The sequence below is a fragment of the Bos taurus genome, chromosome 25 (genome assembly GCF_002263795.3).
Source record: "Bos taurus isolate L1 Dominette 01449 registration number 42190680 breed Hereford chromosome 25, ARS-UCD2.0, whole genome shotgun sequence".
In the NCBI taxonomy this organism is placed as follows: domain Eukaryota; kingdom Metazoa; phylum Chordata; class Mammalia; order Artiodactyla; family Bovidae; genus Bos; species Bos taurus.
In genome coordinates this window covers 36,330,441-36,349,332 of record NC_037352.1, presented here as the reverse complement: position 1 = coordinate 36,349,332, position 18,892 = coordinate 36,330,441, and the positions used below count along the sequence as shown (strand labels likewise).

Here is an 18,892-nt window from a genome sequence, read left to right as displayed (position 1 = left end):
GGGCCCCAGCCTCGGCCAATCAACGGGCGAACCTGGGCTGAGTGACGGGGAAGAGGCGCGGGTGTTTGGAGGGAAGGGCTGGGCGAGGCGGGGCGCGCGCCGGGTTTCCCGCGGTCGGAGGAGAATCGCTCTTAAAGGGCCAGTCTACTCGCGTCCTTTTGTTCCGGGGCCGCAGGGCGGGGCAGGCCCAACGTTTGCTGTCTCCTAGTCTATTCTCCAGAACGGCCATGATTTCCCAGTTCTTCATTCTGTCTTCCAAGGGGGACCCGCTCATCTACAAGGACTGTATCCTTGGCCAGCGGGGCGGGGGGAGAAGGGCTGAGTGGGACTAGGGCCCCAGTGCCAGCGAGTGTCGCCAGCTCCTTAGCTTCCCTTCCACTCGGTCAGTCCGCGGAGACAGCGGCGGCCGGGATGTGGCCGAGCTCTTCTACCGGAAGCTGACGGGACTGCCTGGAGACGAGTCTCCGGTTGTCATGGTAACTACTGGCGGGAGTGGGGGTGGGGTGGTGGGTCTGCGGTTGGTGGTCTGGGGTTGGGAGGCACCTCCTCCCGGGACGTTCTCTAAGAGCTCATACGGGGGGTGGAAGGGGGTACATTCCTCTAAATAATATTAATGGCGGTTTACTGATCGCTAACCGCACCAGGCACAGCTCTTCACACGTCTCAATCCTCAGCCACTTTGGAGTAGGTACTATTACTAACTTCATTTACACATTAGGAAGCTGGGCCCCTTGGGGAGGTTTCATATGTGGCCTAAAGTCACGCTGCTAGTAAGTAAGGAAATCAGGATACTAGCCTCAGTCTCATGGCCAGGAATCACTGCAGCTCTCTTCCTAACGTTTTTCTCCTTGCCTCTGCCTCAGCACCACGATGATCGTCACTTTATTCACATCAGACACAGCGGTCTCTACTTGGTGGCCACTACTTCAGAAAACATTTCTCCCTTCAGTCTCCTGGAGCTGCTCTCCCGGTGAGGAGGGCAGGGCTGGGCACCCGGGTGCAGGGGTCAGGGAGTCAGAGAGGAGGAGTTGTGCACTCTCTGTCCGGGTTTTCGCAGGTTGGCCACTCTTCTGGGTGATTACTGTGGCTCCCTAGGGGAGGCGACCATCTCTCGCAACGTGGCTCTGGTCTATGAACTCCTGGATGAAGTGCTGGTGAGGTGCCTCCCTGTCCCTGGTTCCCTGAAGATACAGCATTCATTTTCACCCCTTCCCCCACCGAGTACCCAAAAAGCGTCTTTCCTCTGTCCCTAGGACTATGGCTACGTACAGACCACATCCACGGAGGTGCTGAGGAACTTCATTCAGACAGAGGCTGTGGTCAGCAAACCCTTCAGCCTCTTTGATCTCAGCAGCGTTGGCTTGGTCAGTCCGGGGACAGAGGAGGCCAGGATTGAGGAGGGTTAGTGGGAAGCATCAGCCATGAGGATTGATTGATTTGGGTGCTTTCAGTTTGGGGCCGAGACACAACAGAGCAAAGTGGCCCCCAGCAGTGCAGCCAGCCGGCCCGTCCTGTCCAGCCGCTCTGACCAGGTGAGGGAGGGGCTATTGGGTTCACATCGTCTGGTTTTTGAGTCCCCAGAGTGCAAGATCCTGGCATATCTTTCTCCCTTCTCTAGACATGGAGGATCCCTTTTCTTAGCCCTGTGCCCCCATCCTGGGGCCCCAGCCTCCACTGTTCTGTCCTTTCTGCCTGTCCACATTAGAAGACAGACCAACCAACCTCCAACCACCAGACCCCCTCTCTTTCCTTAGAGCCAAAAGAACGAAGTGTTTCTGGACGTGGTCGAGAGATTATCCGTACTGATAGCCTCTAACGTAAGTTTGGGCCCCCAGCCCTGCGGCTGAGGATGGTGGCACCTGGAAATTGCTGGGCATTGACCTCCTGCTGCTCTCAGGGCTCGCTGCTCAAGGTGGACGTGCAGGGAGAGATCCGGCTCAAGAGCTTTCTGCCTAGCGGCTCAGGTGAGCAGCGTGCGGGCTGGACCGGGTTGGGGTGTGGGAATGGCTCCTTGGTGGCGGGTATGGTAGTATGGTGGCTTCTTCTGATACTCTTTTGTCTGACAGAGATGCGCATCGGCTTGACTGAGGAGTTTTGTGTGGGGAAGTCCGAACTGAGAGGTGAGGAGAAAGTGGGTCTTTTTCTTCTAGGTAGAGGTCACTGTCCTAGGTTTCATCTGGGTTAGTTAGATGGATCCCCACCATGGCTCCCCACCCCCTCCCAAAACACAGATCAGCAGAGGGGGTCTTTCTCTCTTTCCAGGCTATGGGCCGGGAATTCGGGTGGATGAGGTCTCCTTTCACAGTTCAGTGTACCTGGATGAGTTTGAATCTCATCGGATCCTCCGTCTGCAGCCCCCTCAGGGTGAGGTCAGGACCGGGCTGGCCTAGCACATTCCATCTACTGAGGGGGAGGGAGGCCATTCAGGTGTAAGGAGACCAAACTCACCTCCATTCCTCTCTGGTCTCAGCTGACTGTGATGAGGTACCAACTCTCAGATGACCTCCCTTCCCCGCTCCCCTTCCGGCTCTTTCCCTCTGTGCAGTGGGACCGAGGCTCAGGCAGGTGAGACCATTTCCCCTCTCTAGAACTTCTCTGGACCCCAAGCCGATGTATGTATGTACGTGTGTGTACATATGTATTTGTATGTATGTATGTAATTCCCAGGTTGATTTTGGAGTGTGGTGGTGGTGGTGACATTGGCTCCAAGTTAGAATAGGCACCCTCCCCCACAAGTGGACCCAGCTCCGTGTGTGTAATGGCTCATAGAGTTGGGTGGATCTCAGTTCTTCTCTTTCCTTCCTGGGGCAAAAGCCACAGCCACACATGGGGGCCCTGCCTGGGGATAGGGCCTGAGTAACAGTATTTGTACCCCCTCACACAGGCTCCAGGTTTATCTGAAGTTACGTTGTGACCTGCCCCCAAAGAGGTGAGTGGGGGGAGCCCAGCCTAGTCCAGCTATGGAGGGTAGGAGACAAGGCCGAGATAGCTGCTCTTTCCACCCCCAGGTGCGGCCGGCAGCCTCAGAATCCAGGGGAGAGCCTGGAGTTTGGGAAGGGGGTGGGGGGCGCTTGTGCGCAAGTCCAGTGGTGACATTAATGAAGATGGGATGCGGCTTTCCTGGGACTGACTGCTCCCTTCTCCCTTGCAGCCAGGCTCTGAACGTCAGGCTGCATCTTCCCCTGCCTCGAGGGGTGGTCAGGTAAGCATGTGTGCACTACGGGCCTGTGGGCAGTCGCACTAGCTTCTCAGGAAAACAGATAGCGCTGGGGTGGGAGCTGTGGGGCAGGGGCTGAGCCCAACCCTTTCCTCTCCCAACTCTAGCCTATCTCAGGAGCTGAGCAGCCCAGAGCAGAAGGCAGAACTGGGGGAGGGAGCCCTTCGCTGGGACCTGCCTCGAGTGCAAGGAGGCTCTCAGCTTTCAGGCCTTTTCCAGGTACCAGCTGCTGATTCTCGAAGGCCCTGCCCCCGCCTCCACCTCCAGCCCTGACCCATGCCTCCTCACGCAGGCGGTCAGTGTGGTCAGCTTCCTGGCCCCTTGGCTCTCTTGCCTGCCCTCCTCTCGGGGCCTTCAGCACCGTTCTCTGCCTCTCCCCCTCACAGATGGACGTCCCAGGCCTCCCTGGGCCTCCTGGCCAAGGCCCTTCCGCCTCAGCTCCTCTGGGGCTGGGCCCCGCCAGCCTCTCCTTCGAACTTCCCCGGCACACGTGCTCCGGCCTCCAGGTCCGCTTCCTCAGGCTGGCATTCAGACCCTGTGGCAATGCCAACCCCCACAAGTGGGTGCGACACCTCAGCCACAGCGACGCCTACGTCATTCGGATCTGAGGCTCCCAAACGACACAGGAGGCAGAGGTGGCGGTCAGGGCATCGGAGAAGGACGAAGTTTTCTCTCCTAGTGTCCTGACCTGGGGCTGGGGCTGGAAGAGTCCTGAGTCCTTGAGACCAGGGAGCTCGACGAGATAGACTCTCCTGTGGGACCTGACCCAGGGAGGACTGAAGTGGATCACAACTTAAAAATCAAACTTTTATTCTGAGCAACTGGCTGTACAATATCTAAAGAGAAAGTCACATAGGGGGAAGCTGGCTACTACCTTCTTCCACCCAGCATGTGTGTGTCTGTGTGTGTGGGAGAGAGAGAGAGAATCCAGGGAGAAGGTCAGCATCAGGGTGCGGGAGGAGGGGAGCCGGTCCCGGGGGGCTGCGAGCCATTAGCCTTTGGAGTCCCTGGAGCAGGAGGGGGGCTCTCCCCAGCTTCCGGTTTCCCCCCACAGAGGGCGCTGCCCCCAAGTGGGGAGGGGGCTGAGGTTGGGGTAGGGACAGGAGAAGGATGGGAGGCGGGGCCTCCTTTGCCCTCCCCCGTGGGCGGCAGAGACACCACAATGTACTTCTGGACACTGCCAGGACCAGCGGGGGCGGTGCTGGGGGGCGCAGTGGTGGCGGTGGAGACCAGCTTGACGATGGGCTGCACGCTGGGGACGGTGGTGGTGACGGGAGAGGTTGTGGTGGAACCGGAGCCCGGGGCTGAGGTGCTGAGGGACAGGACCTGGGCCGGAAGGAAGGCAGTGCCGCTGGCCTGCACCCGCCCCACACCCCAGGCTGGGGGATGCCTCCCGTGCTCCAACCTGGGCCCCAGTATCCCCAGTCCCACGCGGGGTACCTGCTGGGTGGATGAGGCGCTGGAGGACGAGGACATGACAATGAACTTGGTTGGCGGCGGGGACGGCTGTGGGGGGGCAGCAGCTCGCGTAGACACAAGCGTCTGGACAGGCAATGCAATGGAGCCGGGGACCTTCAGCAGGCCGGGGGTCCGAGGGCCAGGCTGGGGGGCCTGTGACAGGGTCAGTGTGGGCCGGGGCTGTAGAAAGCAGCAGCAGGAAGAAAACATCACCATCTGTGTTCACCAGCTCCCCCAAGATGGCTGACTTAGGGGGCCCCATGTTTCACAGAAATCAGGGTGCGCCCCCCAGCATGTGGTGTCTGTGAGCCCCACTGGGATGGGAACCACCCCCCGAGTTTTCCTTCCTTTCACCCTCCCCTCCCTCTCCACTTGCTCCCCCTTCCTCCCCGAGCCTGCACTGACCTGAGTGATGGTCAGGGTGGTCCTGTTGACCTGCTGAGCCTGCAGTGCAGCCTGAGCCCGGGCCTTGACCACATGCGAGCAGAGGAGGGGCCCAAGGGACCCAAATTCTGCCCGATAGGCGTCCTGATTGTCGGGCGGCGGGCGCAGCTTTGCCAGGACAGGGGCACAGTGTTTCTGTAGAGAGAAGGCAAAGATCCACCAGGTGGAGGGAGGGCCGGGACGCTGAGAATCCGGACAGGGAAGGGGTGACAAAGGAGGTCATCCATTGTTTCAGTGCATGCCTGCTGGAGGCCAGGCTGTGCTCGCTGGCTTATCGGTGTGTAAGGAATGCGGAGGTTTTTCCTCGTAGAGAACACAGGCACCAGCTGGCTGAGTGGACAGCTCGCTGAGTGATTACAGTGGTCACATCTAAGGGCCAGCCAGTCCACAGGGCGTGTGCCTTGCAGAAGCATCAGGGGCAGGTCAGGCTGGAAAGTCACAGGCTGAGTTCAAACTCCTTATTTCTTACTCAGGTCTTACACAGTGCCAGCTATTAACAGTACTGGACTCAGGTGTGCTCTGCACATGAGGCGAAGAGGGGATAAGTGAATGGAAGACGCTCTATGCTTGCTAAAGACTGTCCTGTGTGTGTGGCGGGGGAAGAGGGGGCATCAGTGGGAAGAAGGGGGAGGGTGGGGCTCTGTCACCAGGAGGAGGCTCTGCACGTGGTCAGCCCCGATGCGGTCAATGTTGCTCAGCACTGGGCCATCCAGAACCCCACGGATCCGCTCCCCTTCCTGCTGCAGCCGAGGCAGAATCAGTGTCTTAATCACCTGTTAGTAAAGGAAGGGAGAAGCCGGGGTCTGGGGGTCACCACAGGGTCTCCCAGGTCGGGAGGCTGTTGCCCACTCTGACCTCCCGATCCCTCCCCTCCCCAGGGCTCCCCTGCCAGGGCCTAACATCGTGTCCCAGCTCTGCCAGGCCTGCGATGGAGCCGTAGCGCGTTGTCCACGGGGTCTTCTCGTCCACCCAACTCTGTAAGGGGATGGAAAATAAACCCAAATGAAGGGGTGTGAAAAGCTAACTGGTAAGGACTTGAGTCTCATATACTCACTTCCTTATAAGTCATTTAAGACACAACAGCTCTTTCCCGACCACTCCCTCCTCCCCAAAGTAGCTGCTATTCTGACCTCAGAGATTAGTTTGCTTTAATTCTCTGGCAGCACTGTGCAGCATGTGGGCTCTTAGTTCCCTGCCCAGGGATCGAACCCTCGCCCTCTGCATTGGAAGCATGGAGTCTTAACCACTGGGCCACCAGGGAAGTCCCACAGCAATTAGTTTTTGTTTTTGAACTTTAAAGTGGAATCCCACAACTAGAAAAAAAGACACTGCGGATCTGGTCCAAGTCCAGTCCGCACCTCTCTGCCGCTGGCTTTCAGTGTCCCTTCCTGAAGCCACACTGGCGTGGGCGTGGTGCTCACTGTTCCCATAACAACCCAGCCAGTGATGGAAAGGGCTCACCTTGGTGAAGGTCTTGGTGATGCGGGACTGAATGTTGTTCGTGGTTGTGCTGAAGTGCTTGCAGATCTGGGCCACCAGGCGGGCGGCGAAGTCCCGAAGCGCCCAGTGATTGTCCACATCTGGCCGCAGGCACAGCTGCCTGCTCACGATGCAAGTCATCACAGCCGGGATCAACTCGTGCACCTGGGGGAGAAGCCCCGAGTCAGCCAGCTGTGACAGATGGTCCCCGAGCCCAGACAAGAGGCGGGCCAGCAGGTCCACTCACATATTTCTCTAGGTACAGGGTAGGGTTGTCCATCAGCGCCTTCACCATGCGCATCAGGTAGATGAGCAGGGCCAGGTTGTTCTGCACCACATTCACACGCACCTGGGGTGGGGAGGGAGCAGGGATGGGCCAGCAGGGACCCTCCATGAGCCTCCTCTGCTGCCCGCCCACCCCTGGAACCCCACTGCGTCCTCCCGTGGCCTCTCACCCCCTCTGAGATGAAGGTGCTGAAGCGTGGCAGCATTTGGTAGAGACCGGGGTCCGTGGCAATGCTCTGCAGAGCCTCCTGTGGGGGGAGGGGAACGAGTGAAGCGGGGTGAACCCCGGGGCCAAGGAGGGGCGAAGGCAGGACACGTAGTGGGGCCTCACCGCTCTCTTGGCCTCGCAGGAGCCCACACAGGCCTCAGTGATCTCCTTGTAGTATAGCTGCTGCTCCACTGACAACTCGTGGATGCTTCGGGGCTTCAGTCGCAGAGGCGCCCCCTCCAGCAGGGGTGGCGCCTTCTTCTCTTTCCCTGTGTGAATCAGGAAGCCAGGTTTAGGCAGGAAAGCTCCTGAGGAGGCCTGGGCACTAGGCAAACCTCTAGCCTCACCTCCCCCACCTACGGAGACCGGCTTCTTAGCTGTTTCTGGGGCTCACTGGCCAGAGCTCACAACCTCTGCCCTGACCTCACCCACCTCACACACATGACCATCTGGCTTTGGGCAAGAGGCCTGGCCCAGCTGTACTGACCTTTGCCGTCAGCTGGAGCAGCCCCCTGACCTTTGCCTTTCAAGGGGCCGTCTTCCTCCTGGCCTGGCTTGGCTGACTTCAGGGGTTCTGTGGCCTCAGCCTTCTGCTGCTCCTTGGGAGCTGGCGAGAAAGGAAAGCAGTCTGGAGAAGTGGAGGGGGGAGGGAAAGGGGTGGATGTTGGGCGTGGAGGTTACCTGGGGGTGGGTTCTCTGGAATTGCAGGCTGGCAGCCTTCGATGCTTAACCAGTGAGCTGCGAGGAACAAAGGTGTCCAGGTGAACCACCAGGCGGGGACATCAGGAAGTCACTCCACTCGAACGGATGTTTTCCTTCATGTTCCCCATTAGGGGTCTCACACGGAGGGCTCCTTCACCAGTGCCCTTCCTCACACCCACACACGGCCCTTTCCCTCCTCCCTGCCCCTTGTTCTCCCCTCCCCCAACCTTTGAGGCAGACGTCCAGGGGCACCCGGGGCAGAGGGGTGTTGATGATATCGCTCAGGTCAACCTCCTTCTCCTCGTAGAAGTAAAGCTCCCGGCCGCCACCAGAGGCAAAACGGAAAGGAATGAATTCCTGAGCGTGGAAGCCATACAGTGGCTACAACAGGAGGAGAGAGACCCTGGATGAGAAGGGAGCCTGAGCTGGCTGGGCTGAGGTCAATGCAGCGCCTGGGAGGTCTCGACACCCTGCCCCTCCACCCTGTGCGTCCCCATCACCTCGACGTTCTTTAGCTTCAGTGCGTAGTCAATGTCACTGGTGGTGAGTTTCTGCCGCTTCCCCATGTGCATGAACTTCAAGGCATCCTGGGTGGGGGGTGGGAGGACAGACGTCAGCCAGAGACCCTGGGGAAGAAGGCGGCCTGGGCAGCAGTCTCTGTGCAGTGCAGGAAGACCAGGGTACCTGCGCGATCTCCTTGATGCGGTAGCTGACCTCATCCGTCAGCAGCTGGCAGGTCTCCTCCTGAATCTGAGCGATGCCCATGGACTCGGCCACCACCTTCATGGACTCCGAGGGCAGCACGGTGTTGCTCAGCTTCAGCTTCTTCTCCTCAGCCATTCTGGAGCCCCTCCTCCCCTCCCCGGAAGGATGATGCCCCAGGGCAGAGAGATGGAGACCCTGGCAGGGGGTGAGAAGAAACCCGAGAGTGAGGCCTAAAGAACAGGGGCTGTCAGTCAGGAGGCCCCTCGAGGGGAGAACAGTGGAGCGTGAGGGGGATGGAGCTGGGGGACGTCTTCTGTCCATCCTCACACGAGCAGCACTCGCTGAACAGCAGGTAGGACTTGGACCCAACTGGACTCAATTTATTGAGCTCTGGTTCTGTGCCAGGCACAGTACAAGTCAGGTACAGCAGAACGATCTCAGTTCTCAGTTTAAATCCCAGCCCCAGGACTACCTAGCAGTGTTGTCTAGGCAAGCTACTTAAATGCTCCCGGCTTTGGGTTTCTTCTCTGTAAGATGTGCAAAGTGTCTTTTTTCCCTCAGGTGGTTGACATGCCTACCTTTATGTCTCTTGTCCCTTCTTGCATCATTATTCATGCTTGACAAATATAAAATATTGGTTAAATACAACTTGCCCTGTCTAAGCCTATGTGCCCCTACCATTGAATGTGATGAGAAAATACACAGCCATGTTGACCAATTTGCGCTTTAAATTCCTGGCCACAAACTTCAGATGGGTTCTTGATGCTACTCTGATGGTCACAGAGCTCAGTGGACTCAGGTTCCATCTCACCTGTCATCTCTTCTCCTCCCTGACTTTTGGCCATCAGAAGAGACTTCCCCAGGCTCCCATTGCTATGTCCACCCGCTGAGCATCACTGGCACCCACGTGCTCTGTCTTCTTCCCTGTTACTATAGAGGTTCTCGTCACGCCCCTCCCCAACTCCTCTCCTTCTCTTGAACCTACCCCAGTTAGGATTTTGACTCCTGCTCTTGGTTTTCCTCCTACTTCACTGGCCCCTCTTTACATTGCCTTTGCTGGTTCTTCCTCTCCTCATCTGCCTGATGCTGGAATGCCCTCATTTGGTCCTCGTATAGCTATGAGGTATACATATTCCCTTGATGACCTCAACCATTCTCACAGCTTTCAGTATTGCATACAGACTAAGGATGGTAAATTTATATCCCCCACCCAGAGCTTTCTTCCCAACTCCAGAGTTGTATATTTAACTGGCTACTTAAAATTTCTTCTGAACTCAACTCCTGACATCCCTCTCCCCACCTGCTCCAGCCTCAGCTTTCCTCATCTTCATAGCAACGCCATTAATCCAGATGCTCATTCATCATGTGAGCCCTCACCGCAAACCCATCAGGTGATCCGACTTGATCCCTCTGCTCCCACTTCGTGGCCAGCTCACTATTATCCATCCCCCGGGAACCTTAAGAGCCTCCTGACAGGGTCTTCCTGCTTCCATCCTTGCTCCCTACGTCTATTCCCAACATAGCAGCCAGAATGATTCTGTCAAAATATAAATCAGATTGGGTCATTTCTCTGCTCAAAACCCTGTATTGGCTCGCAGTGTGCCACAGCATAAATACAAAATCCTTATTTTGGTCTACGGGGTCCTTTATGATTTGCTCTCTCCCCACCAAGTCTCTGACCTTTCCTTTCTTCTTCCACTATGATCCAGCCCCATGGTCCTCCTTGCTGTTCCAAGATGCCAAGCATGTTCTTGCTTTGTGGTCTTGCTCTGTTCCCTCTGCCTGGAATGCCCTTCCCTAGATGTCCCCAGGCTGCCTATTCCCATCACCCTGTTTAATACTGCACCCCACCCCCCTCTTTTTTTAATTCCCATGGACTTTAACATCTGCTGATACATACTGTATTACTTCTTATGCTTCTCACCACATCGCCCCTTCCCTTCTCTGTGTGGACAGAGAGCTTTGTTATGTTGACTGATGTATGCAGAGTCCCCAGACAGACACTCAACAAATACCTGCTGAATATATGAGTGAGTTGTAAGGCTTAGAGATTAGGAACTCACTGAGGACTCGGTACCATTATTATCGAACAAGACATAGGCCCAAGCTTGGAATCTACTTTGTGGCCAAAAGGAAAGTGGCTCACTTGAACCTGGCATTAGGAAGTCTAATGTCAAAAGTGTTTAGGACCGACTGCAAGGTGGTGAGGGGCAGGTGTGGGCCTGATGGAGGGGCGAGAAGAGGGGAGGGAAAAACAATTTCGTTCTTCCCAACCTATCCCAGGTCTCCTCCCCCACTTATATAAATCTTATCTGCAGAGGACACATTTATTCAACACATACTCTGGACCTGGAGCCGAGTAAAGAGGAGGCGGTCGTGTCCCAGTTCCCTGGCGAGCTCCTACTAATTTTTCGATAGCCCGCGCGGTACCCTCTGCCAGTGTAAAGGCTCACAAAACACGCCACGGCCTCAGGAAACCTCAGGTCAGTGGAAGGGGCAAGGAGGCGTCACAGGAGACTAACTTGATCTAGATCCGTGTAGCATTCCCCAGCAGAGAAGCGGGTCGAAGGTTCTCCAGGCAATGGGTACAGCGCGAAAGAAAGCGTAGAGAGCCCACCTCATCCCCCAACATCCCTCCAGTGCAAACACACAGAGGCCCCACGCACACGGACACTCAACCAACCGTCCTCCTCTGGGTCCCCACAAGGGCCCTTCAAAGGGTCTAGTCCCGGGTACCACTCAGACCCGCCCCCGCCAGCCGAACGCCCAGCGCTGGAAAAGCCTCTCACCGCCGCCAAAGCGCCGCTCACCCGGCGCTCGGCGCCATATTGGCCCCGCCCCCTCCGGGAGCAGGTCCTGGCAGAGACCGAGAGCGGGTCCCTTGCCCCTTCCCTGAGCCAGAATGAGCTCCCTAGTCTCAGAGTCTGAAATGATATAAAAATGGTGTCTCTATGCCTGCGTGTAAGGAGCACACTCTCTCGCTGTAATTACTTCAGTTTATTCTTTCACTATCCGGCGGCCAGGACCTTCGGGAGGCGCCACAAAACCAGGTGGGGAAGCCCAGAGCGCAGCGAGGCCCCGCCCTCTTTCGAGGCGGCACTGCGCGTGCGCCTCCCATGCCAGGCTGGATTAAAGTTGCCGCCGACCGCCTGGCGATTTAAAGGGCCCGCTGCCTGCTCGAAGTTGGTTTGAAAGCGAGGGGTGGTTAGCTGTGGACGGCACTTGGTCATGGGACCTGTGCGGTTGGGAACGTTGCTTTTCATTTTGACTGTGTACGGTGCTTGGGCTGGGACGCCGAAGGAGGAGGAGGATGACACAGAACGCTTGCCCAGCAAATGCGAAGGTATCTAAAGGGAGTAGCCCCTATGGAGTAGCCCCTATTCGCAGCCTTCTGCCCTACCTCCTTCGTCTGGGCCAGACCAAATGGAACGTGATGGGTGGGTCACTCGACCTCCTTGAGGACCTGAGGGAGGTTCTGATGGAGCCTGATGGAATTCGAATTGGGCCAACAGAGGGAACGTATTAGCGCTACCCGCAAACTATGGCACTCCAAATTCCCATGAGACATCCAGAATGGGAGTCTGCTTTTTCTTGCTGGTTTGGGCCCCAGTGGCTTGTGGGAGTTGTAGTTCAGAGACTATCGGCCCGCTCGCCCACTCCAATCAGCATCTTCTCTGTGTGTGTGCGTGTGTGTTTCCCCCAAAGGACCAGAGCTAAATCTGAAGAGCCTGTAGGAGTGGGCTGTCAGGCTCATTACCTCGTAGATATCCTCTGCTCCACCCCAGCAGAGACGCTCCCAAATTATAGGCCCTACGCCCTCCTGCGGGAATTTGAGAGTGAATAAATCAGGCTTTGAAGCTCATAAAAGAGAGAGGTGGCCAAACAACTGGGAGAGGTTCCCATAACTGTGAGGCTTTGCAGAGGGTGTGTACTGTGTGGGTTTTTCATCGAGCAGCATCTTCTGTAGCTGCATCTGTGGGACCAGCTGGGAGGGGGCACCTCAGAGCTGAGCCATCGAACGCCCTGGTTCCCTAGTTTGTTGCCTTCCTGGCTTTAATTTCTTCCTGGATTCTATTCCCCTTTGCCTTACTCCACCCTGCATTTCAGTATCAGTGTTCTTCATGACATGGTCCTAACCGCTCCTTTCCTTTGTGTTCTCACTCTTAACCCGCTACACCTGTCAGTCTTTCTAAACACAGGCTCAGTAGAGTCCCTCCTTGCTTTAACACCTCTTCAGGCCTCTTACTGTGATTAGACTCAACGTTTTTGGCACATCATTCAAGTCTCTTTCTTTGTTACAAGCCTTCATCTTTCTTACATTTCCATACCCTACCTCCCATCCCCAAAGTGCCCATGCTTCAGCCACACTGAACTTGTCAGTGGTCACTGAAACTGCCTGGTCCTCTTGCTCCTCTGTGCCATTGCACTTTGTTTTTGTCCTTTGCCTGGAATGATCCTCACTCTTCTGTACTTGGTTCTTCAACATCCAGTTTAAATGTCACCACCTTTGGAAGCCTCCTTCCTTATCTGTCACCTCTCACTGCATTGGAGGGAAGGAGAGTACCTATGTCTCCCTGGTCCTAGCATAGTGCCATAGGCATATGTGAGATACTTTTGTTACTTGCCCCTGTGGTGAGTTTGCTTGGCACTTCTGTATAGGCCACTCCTTTTCTTGGGACCCACCGGTACTGGGAAGACAGTGGTGGAAGAGACACAATAGTCATCCTTGAGGAAATCACAGGCTAGTAGGAAGTCAATGAATGACCGTTGAAGGAATTTTGCATTTCCCAGTGAGATTAAGTCTCTTGGTTTTATCTCCATCCCCTCCCCGCCCCAGTGTAGGGTCCATTACAAAATACTGTCATCGTCTTTTTATCTGCCCCCAGTGACACTGGCAGTGTCCTGTGGATAGGGATCACGGGTCTATTGCTCTCTTTATTGCTATTGTGTATCCAGAAGGAGCTCAATAAATAACGGCAGGAAACAGCAAACACTTATGCAGTGTTCACCACCTTCCAGGCACTATTCTAGGGGCTTTACATAGATTGATTTAATCCTCACCACAGCCCTGTGATGGAGGCACTTCGTTTTAGAGGTGAAGAAACAAAGACCCAGCAGGATTGTCACCCAGCTACTATGTGGCTGAGTCAGGATTCCAGCCTTGCCAGTCTGGCCCCAGGGCCTGCACCCATAACCACTGTGGCTCTGCTGCCATCTACAGAATGAGGTGCTGGTATGTTTGTTTATTTTTCACATCCCCTTGGACATCTAGTATGTAAACTCCTGAGCCTGGAGCTACAGGAAGAGCTGAGTCGTACTGGCCGATCTCGAGAGGTGCTGGAGCTGGGGCAGGTGCTGGACACAGGCAAGAGGAAGAGACACATCCCTTACAGCGTTTCGTGAGTCCTTCTCAATGTTCCTCCACCTTCCAGTCCTCTGAAGAGCCCTGGGAGCACCCACAGCATCCAGGGAGTCTTTGTTTCCCCTCTTCCCACAGAGAGACAAGGCTGGAAGAGGCCTTGGAGAATTTGTGTGAGCGGATCCTGGATTACAGTGTTCACGCTGAGCGCAAGGGCTCATTGAGATACGCCAAGGTCAGATTCTACTCTAGGGCAGGATCCCACCTTTCAGAAACTACAACCTGTCTCCCCTGAGGTCCTCACGAAGTCTGCCCATCTTCTTCCAGCTCTGGAGTGTCCCCTCCCCATGGTAGACTCGCCTCATCCCTGTGGCACTCACTAGAGTCTCCAGTAGATGACAAAGTGGATCTGGCAAAAAGGGGAGGAGGTGGAGCAGGGGACTGGACTGAGCTCAAATTCCCATCTTTCAGGGGCAGAGTCAGACCATGGCGACACTGAAAGGCCTGGTGCAGAAGGGGGTGAAGGTGGATCTGGGGATCCCTCTGGAGCTGTGGGACGAGCCCAGCGTGGAGGTCACATTCCTCAAGAAGCAGGTAGGCTGGATGCTACATTGCCCAGGGAGGTGAGAAGGGAACCTGAGAGGGGAACTCAATCCTAGGGAGGTCCATCTTTGAGCAAAGCAGGGACTCTGCCATTGACTAACGTGGGCCCAGGAGCATATCAAGAAGTAATAATGAAAAAAAAAAAAAAGAAGTAATAATGGAGGCTAAGAATATATACTGCCATTTATTGAGTACCTACTGTGTGCCTGGTTTGGGGCCACATACTTTCCAGCTGCTGCCTCATTTTACTCTCACAACAACCTGATGTGGTAGATACTATTACCACTTCCCATTTTACAGGCAAGGAACTGAGACTCGGAGCTTAATAACTTACTTGGCAGGGTAGGTGCCAATAAATGTCTGTTGGATGAAAAAGGACCACAAATCTAATAACCCAAGTTTAACTGCCTGGCTCCCTGCCTCTCCAAAGTGGAGACCGGGAATGAAGAGCAGGGAGGAGGGTGTGCACAGAACAGCAGAGTAGAAACCCTTCTGACCCTTCCACTTGACCAGTGTGAGACCATGCTGGAGCAGTTTGAAGACGTCGTGGGAGATTGGTACTTCCACCATCAGGAACAGCCCCTACAGCATTTTCTCTGTGAAGGTCATGTGCTTCCAGCTTCTGAAACTGGTAAGCGTGGGAGCTGGCCCCTTTCTTGCCAGGCTACAACCTCTCTGCCCCCCAGGACTAATATCTAAATTATTTTCTATTACCCAACCTAGCGTGTCTACAGGAAACTTGGACTGGAAAGGAGAAGATCACAGATGGGCAAGAGAAGACTGAAGAGGAGGAGCAAGATCAGGAGGAGGAGGAGATGACTAACACACCGGTCCACTCCCAGCATGACCCAGAGGATCTTTGACCCTTGCCTTTGAGCCCCCAGGAGGGACAGGGGTCATGGAGAGTCTGAGCTCTCCTTGCCCCACAGCTTTAAGAGTGTGTGTATGTGTGAGTGACCCCACCCTACAGCTTGTAGCTCTTCTCTCCCATCTGGTCTCAGGCAGGATCCTGGTGGTGTAGCATGGCCTGGCTAGGGAGAGAAAGGTGGAAGCAGTAGATAGAAGCCCGGCCTCAGCAGATGAGTCCTCTAAATGCCATTCAGCCCCTTCTCAGGTGTGTGTGGTGACAGTATTGAGTTATTTGAATATCTCCACTATTCCTCCACAGGACCCAGAGGTCAGCTGGGCATAGGAGCAGTGGACCTTGGCAAAATCACTTTGCCCCTCGAAGGTCTGTTTTTAGATTCTTAAAAGAGAAGCCAGAATGGACGTTCTGAACAACCTGTACACACTGCTGGCATCTAGGAGGCTACATGCCAACAATCTGTGAACGGGAAGGGGACACTGGATGGGGACAGGGCGATACTGACAAGTTAGATGAGGTCAGATGGGGTAGACACTTTGGTTTACTTCGTAGTAATTTCACCGAGAGACGACCATGTAACATCAAAGGTGCCAAATTTTCTATAACGCTAGTAAACTTTTTTTTTTTTAATATCAGTTGGATCCCAAATTCCAAACAACTGCCGCGCACGCATCATAGCTGCCCGATAAACAGCAGCGTCCGGTGAGGAGGGCCATCTGCCGCCGGCCTGTCAGAAGTTAATGGTGCTTTGTAATTTTGCAGCCTAGGAGGTTGGCAGGGATCGGCGGGCTGAGACCGGTTTCAGGCTGGCGTCTGTGTAGCCCCGGTCTGCGCATGCCCGAAAGCGCGCCGGATAAAATTCCGTGCGCGGCACCGCCCGGGCCGCCATATTTGGGTTACGGGAGCTCGCAAAAGACAAACTCCCTCTCGCTTTTCCACTGTCACTTCTTTCCTCGAAGTGAGGCAAATCCTGAGAGAGGCGCTAAAGCTAGGTCCAAGGTGGAGAGCGGCTCAGGTTAGAGAAAAGGAAATAACTACGACATCCCCGGGGTTGCGGTTGAGAACCTCACACGCGAGCGGGGCGGTGGCCGAAGTCGCTGAGGGACTGGCGGATTCGCGCCGAAGTTCAATTGGGCGATGCCAATTTAAGCGTGTGAGGAGGGTAGGAACTGAGATTTGGAAGGTACCATTCGGCGGAGGCCGGGCGAGTGTGGGAACTTGAAGGGAGCGGACAGTCACCCACAGCCCCCTTCTCAGCTGATCCCTCTCAGGCCATGAGCGGTCTAGTGCGCACCGAGCCGCTGCCTGGGGAGACCCCTCTGCTGGTGCCCGGCGACCCCTACTCTGTGGTGGTTCTGCTGCAAGGCTACGCGGAGCCCGAGGGGGTCGGCGACGCTGTGCGAGCCGACGGCTCCGTGACCCTTGTCCTGCCCCAGGCCTGGGGCCCGGCCTCCAGCCACCGAGAGCCCCAGCCTTACGAGGCGAAGACCGCCCTAGAGGAGGCGGCCCGGGGCCCCATCCTCGTGGACACCGCGGGCCCCTGGGCTCGCGAGGCGCTCCTGGGGGCCCTGGCGGGGCAGGGCGTGGCTCCCGGAGACGTGACTCTGGTGGTGGGGACCCACGGACATTCGGACCACATCGGGAACCTGGGGCTGTTTCCCGGGGCGGCCCTGCTGGTCTCGCACGACTTTTGCCTCCCTGGGGGCCGTTACCTCCCCCACGGACTGGGTGAGGAGCGGCCTTTGCGGTTGGGGCCGGGACTCGAGGTGTGGGCCACACCCGGCCACGGTGGCCAGCGGGACGTGAGCGTGCTGGTGGCTGGCACGGCCCTGGGAACCGTCATGGTAGTGGGCGATGTGTTTGAACGTGATGGGGACGAGGGCTCGTGGCAGGCGCTGAGCGAAGACCCAGTGGCCCAGAAGCACAGCCGAAAGCGGGTCCTGGGCACTGCCGACGTGGTCGTGCCTGGTCACGGAGCCCCCTTTAGGGTGATAAGGGAAGCCTCGGCGCCAGAGACAGAGCCAGCCAGATCTCGTGACGGAGAGGAGCCCACGGTGCACGGATAAAACCCAGTCTTGACTGGATCCTTTGCAGTGATCCCATCTCCCACCCCCCAACGGAGGAACTGAACGTCCAAGAGACAAGATGACGTGTCATAGTAGTCATGGGTAGTCTCTTCCAGGAGGCCAGTTTTCCAGTGAGGACAGAGTGCTTTTGCCACAGCTGTCACCAGTATCATTGTGTCTCTGACCAAACTAGGACCAAGGACTCAGCTCTGTGTCATCTCTCAGCCGTCATTAGTGAAATAGAATGTTTCTGGGGGTCTTCCAAAATAAAGGTAGAAACTGCATTGAAAACCATGCTGCCCTTCAAATATATTCCAATTAAAAGTTTTTTTTAAAGGAAAGAAAATCATACTGCCCTAGTGTAAATGTGAGTGCCTCAGGTGGCGCAGTGGTAAAGAATCTGCCTGCCAGTGCAGGGGATGCAGGAGACTTGGATTGGATTCCTGGGTCAGAAAGATGCCCTGGAGTAGGAAATGGCAGCCCACTCCAGTATTCTTGCCTGGAAAATTCCGTGGACAGCAGACTGGCAGGCTACAGTCCATGGGGCTCAACAAGTTGGACACAACTGAGCATGCACACATAACGTAAAAGTGAAGCATCCATAGTGATTATTATGCAGATACAATCCAACAACTGCAACAAGGGGACACTTTTGCAATACATTGCCTGTTTCTCAGAGGAGGCAGTTTGCTGTGAGAAGGTGCAGGGCAGAGAGGGATCATTGGAGTCCTGTGACTTTAAGTTGTCATTCATTTGTTCAACGAATGCTTGTTAACATACCTGCAGTATCTCAAGCATGGCTCAAGCTCTCGGGGGTACAGCAGTGAGCAATTAGACAAACTCAAGGAGACAGGTAAACAACAATAGTAGTAAGCTAAATAATTCCAGGTTCTGGTTAGTGATATGAGCAAATGGCGGGGTGAGAAGGGGATAGAATGCTGGGGTGGGAGAATGGTCAGGAAAAGCCTCTGGGAGGTGGTGCCTGATGAGAGAACTGAATGAGAAAAAGCTGGCCATGTGGGAGAGGGGCATTCCAGGCACAGATATAAAGGCCCCAGGCAAGCTTGACTTACTTGAGCAGTAAGAAGACCTTGATGTTGGGTTACAGAGCATGGGGGAAGAGCAGTAAAAAAAAGGCTGCAGAGTTCGGCAGCACCGTCTTGCAGGGCTTTGGTGACCATGGTGAGAGGTTTTGATTTTGTACCGAGATTGAAAGCTTTGGCTTTATACTGACACACAAGACCAGGTTGTTGACCTGGTCATTTATGTTTTAAAATAATCACTCTTGTTCTGAGTGGAGAAGGGGGTTGGAGTGAGGCAACAACTAGGTTGAAAGCCATTGTGGTTGAACTTGATGGCACCTGCCTTTATTCCAGAAGTCCTGTTGTGGCTGTGGTCCTCCTCATAACTGTGTCCCAGTACCAGGGCCCTTTGTCCACACAGCCCAACATGGACAGAAGTGTTTAGATTGGGGAGAGGAAGGAAAGGACAAAGTCCACTT

The 18,892-nt window shown here is 55.5% G+C and overlaps 4 protein-coding genes across 9 annotated transcripts; 3 read left to right on the top strand and 1 right to left on the bottom strand.

Annotated features, from left to right (window-relative positions):
• The first annotated feature begins 219 nt into the window (after window positions 1-219).
• On the top strand, window positions 220-4,079 carry AP4M1 (adaptor related protein complex 4 subunit mu 1). The gene is made up of 15 exons (NM_001077099.1): window positions 220-285; window positions 388-476; window positions 864-970; window positions 1,058-1,154; window positions 1,254-1,364; window positions 1,452-1,532; window positions 1,755-1,817; window positions 1,898-1,964; window positions 2,067-2,120; window positions 2,263-2,369; window positions 2,471-2,565; window positions 2,885-2,929; window positions 3,152-3,202; window positions 3,325-3,436; window positions 3,604-4,079. Exons 1-15 carry the CDS (start codon window positions 228-230, stop codon window positions 3,823-3,825), a joined length of 1,359 nt encoding a protein of 452 aa, NP_001070567.1. The 5' UTR covers window positions 220-227; the 3' UTR covers window positions 3,826-4,079.
• TAF6 (TATA-box binding protein associated factor 6) lies at window positions 4,011-11,336 on the bottom strand. 6 transcript variants are annotated; one of them, XM_005225024.5, is made up of 15 exons: window positions 10,841-11,336; window positions 8,478-8,693; window positions 8,294-8,380; window positions 8,021-8,174; window positions 7,773-7,829; window positions 7,579-7,698; window positions 7,215-7,360; window positions 7,054-7,131; window positions 6,846-6,947; window positions 6,581-6,763; window positions 6,020-6,094; window positions 5,767-5,892; window positions 5,081-5,254; window positions 4,658-4,855; window positions 4,011-4,543 (listed from the first exon to the last, which is right to left on the bottom strand). In XM_005225024.5, the coding sequence occupies exons 2-15, from the start codon at window positions 8,631-8,633 to the stop codon at window positions 4,163-4,165; spliced, it is 2,037 nt and encodes a 678-aa protein (XP_005225081.1). In that variant the 5' UTR covers window positions 8,634-8,693; window positions 10,841-11,336; the 3' UTR covers window positions 4,011-4,162. The 6 variants fall into 6 exon arrangements, with proteins under 6 accessions (XP_005225081.1, XP_005225079.1, XP_005225080.1 ...); XM_005225022.5 differs by having other exon boundaries at window positions 11,021-11,336; XM_005225023.5 differs by having other exon boundaries at window positions 11,182-11,336.
• Window positions 11,337-11,632: 296 nt separating this feature from the next.
• CNPY4 (canopy FGF signaling regulator 4) lies at window positions 11,633-15,960 on the top strand. Its single transcript, NM_001034253.2, has 6 exons — window positions 11,633-11,841; window positions 13,771-13,897; window positions 13,996-14,092; window positions 14,329-14,451; window positions 14,974-15,091; window positions 15,184-15,960. Exons 1-6 carry the CDS (start codon window positions 11,727-11,729, stop codon window positions 15,321-15,323), a joined length of 720 nt encoding a protein of 239 aa, NP_001029425.1. The 5' UTR covers window positions 11,633-11,726; the 3' UTR covers window positions 15,324-15,960.
• Window positions 15,961-16,301: 341 nt separating this feature from the next.
• On the top strand, window positions 16,302-17,682 carry MBLAC1 (metallo-beta-lactamase domain containing 1). The gene is given in 1 exon segment (NM_001075212.1): window positions 16,302-17,682. A coding segment is annotated over 1 exon segment (792 nt). The 5' UTR covers window positions 16,302-16,599; the 3' UTR covers window positions 17,392-17,682.
• The last annotated feature ends 1,210 nt before the right edge of the window (window positions 17,683-18,892 follow it).

What these genes read in the sequence shown, in the direction of transcription:
- AP4M1 (NM_001077099.1), top strand. Translation starts at nt 228, where the DNA reads ATGATTTCCCAGTTCTTCATTCTGTCTTCCAAGGGGGACCCGCTCATC. An exon ending in CTCCTGGAGCTGCTCTCCCG is followed by an intron (nt 971 to 1,057) that starts GTGAGGAGGGCA and finishes GGGTTTTCGCAG; the next exon opens with GTTGGCCACTCTTCTGGGTG. An exon ending in CTTTCTGCCTAGCGGCTCAG is followed by an intron (nt 1,965 to 2,066) that starts GTGAGCAGCGTG and finishes TTTGTCTGACAG; the next exon opens with AGATGCGCATCGGCTTGACT.
- TAF6 (XM_015460413.3), bottom strand. Translation starts at nt 8,819, where the DNA reads ATGGACAGAAGACGTCCCCCAGCTCCATCCCCCTCACGCTCCACTGTT. An exon ending in CCTGCGAGGCCAAGAGAGCG is followed by an intron (nt 7,132 to 7,214) that starts GTGAGGCCCCAC and finishes CTCCCCCCACAG; the next exon opens with GAGGCTCTGCAGAGCATTGC. An exon ending in CCCTGTACCTAGAGAAATAT is followed by an intron (nt 6,764 to 6,845) that starts GTGAGTGGACCT and finishes CTTCTCCCCCAG; the next exon opens with GTGCACGAGTTGATCCCGGC.
- CNPY4 (NM_001034253.2), top strand. Translation starts at nt 11,727, where the DNA reads ATGGGACCTGTGCGGTTGGGAACGTTGCTTTTCATTTTGACTGTGTAC. An exon ending in CACATCCCTTACAGCGTTTC is followed by an intron (nt 13,898 to 13,995) that starts GTGAGTCCTTCT and finishes CTCTTCCCACAG; the next exon opens with AGAGACAAGGCTGGAAGAGG. An exon ending in GCTTCCAGCTTCTGAAACTG is followed by an intron (nt 15,092 to 15,183) that starts GTAAGCGTGGGA and finishes TACCCAACCTAG; the next exon opens with CGTGTCTACAGGAAACTTGG.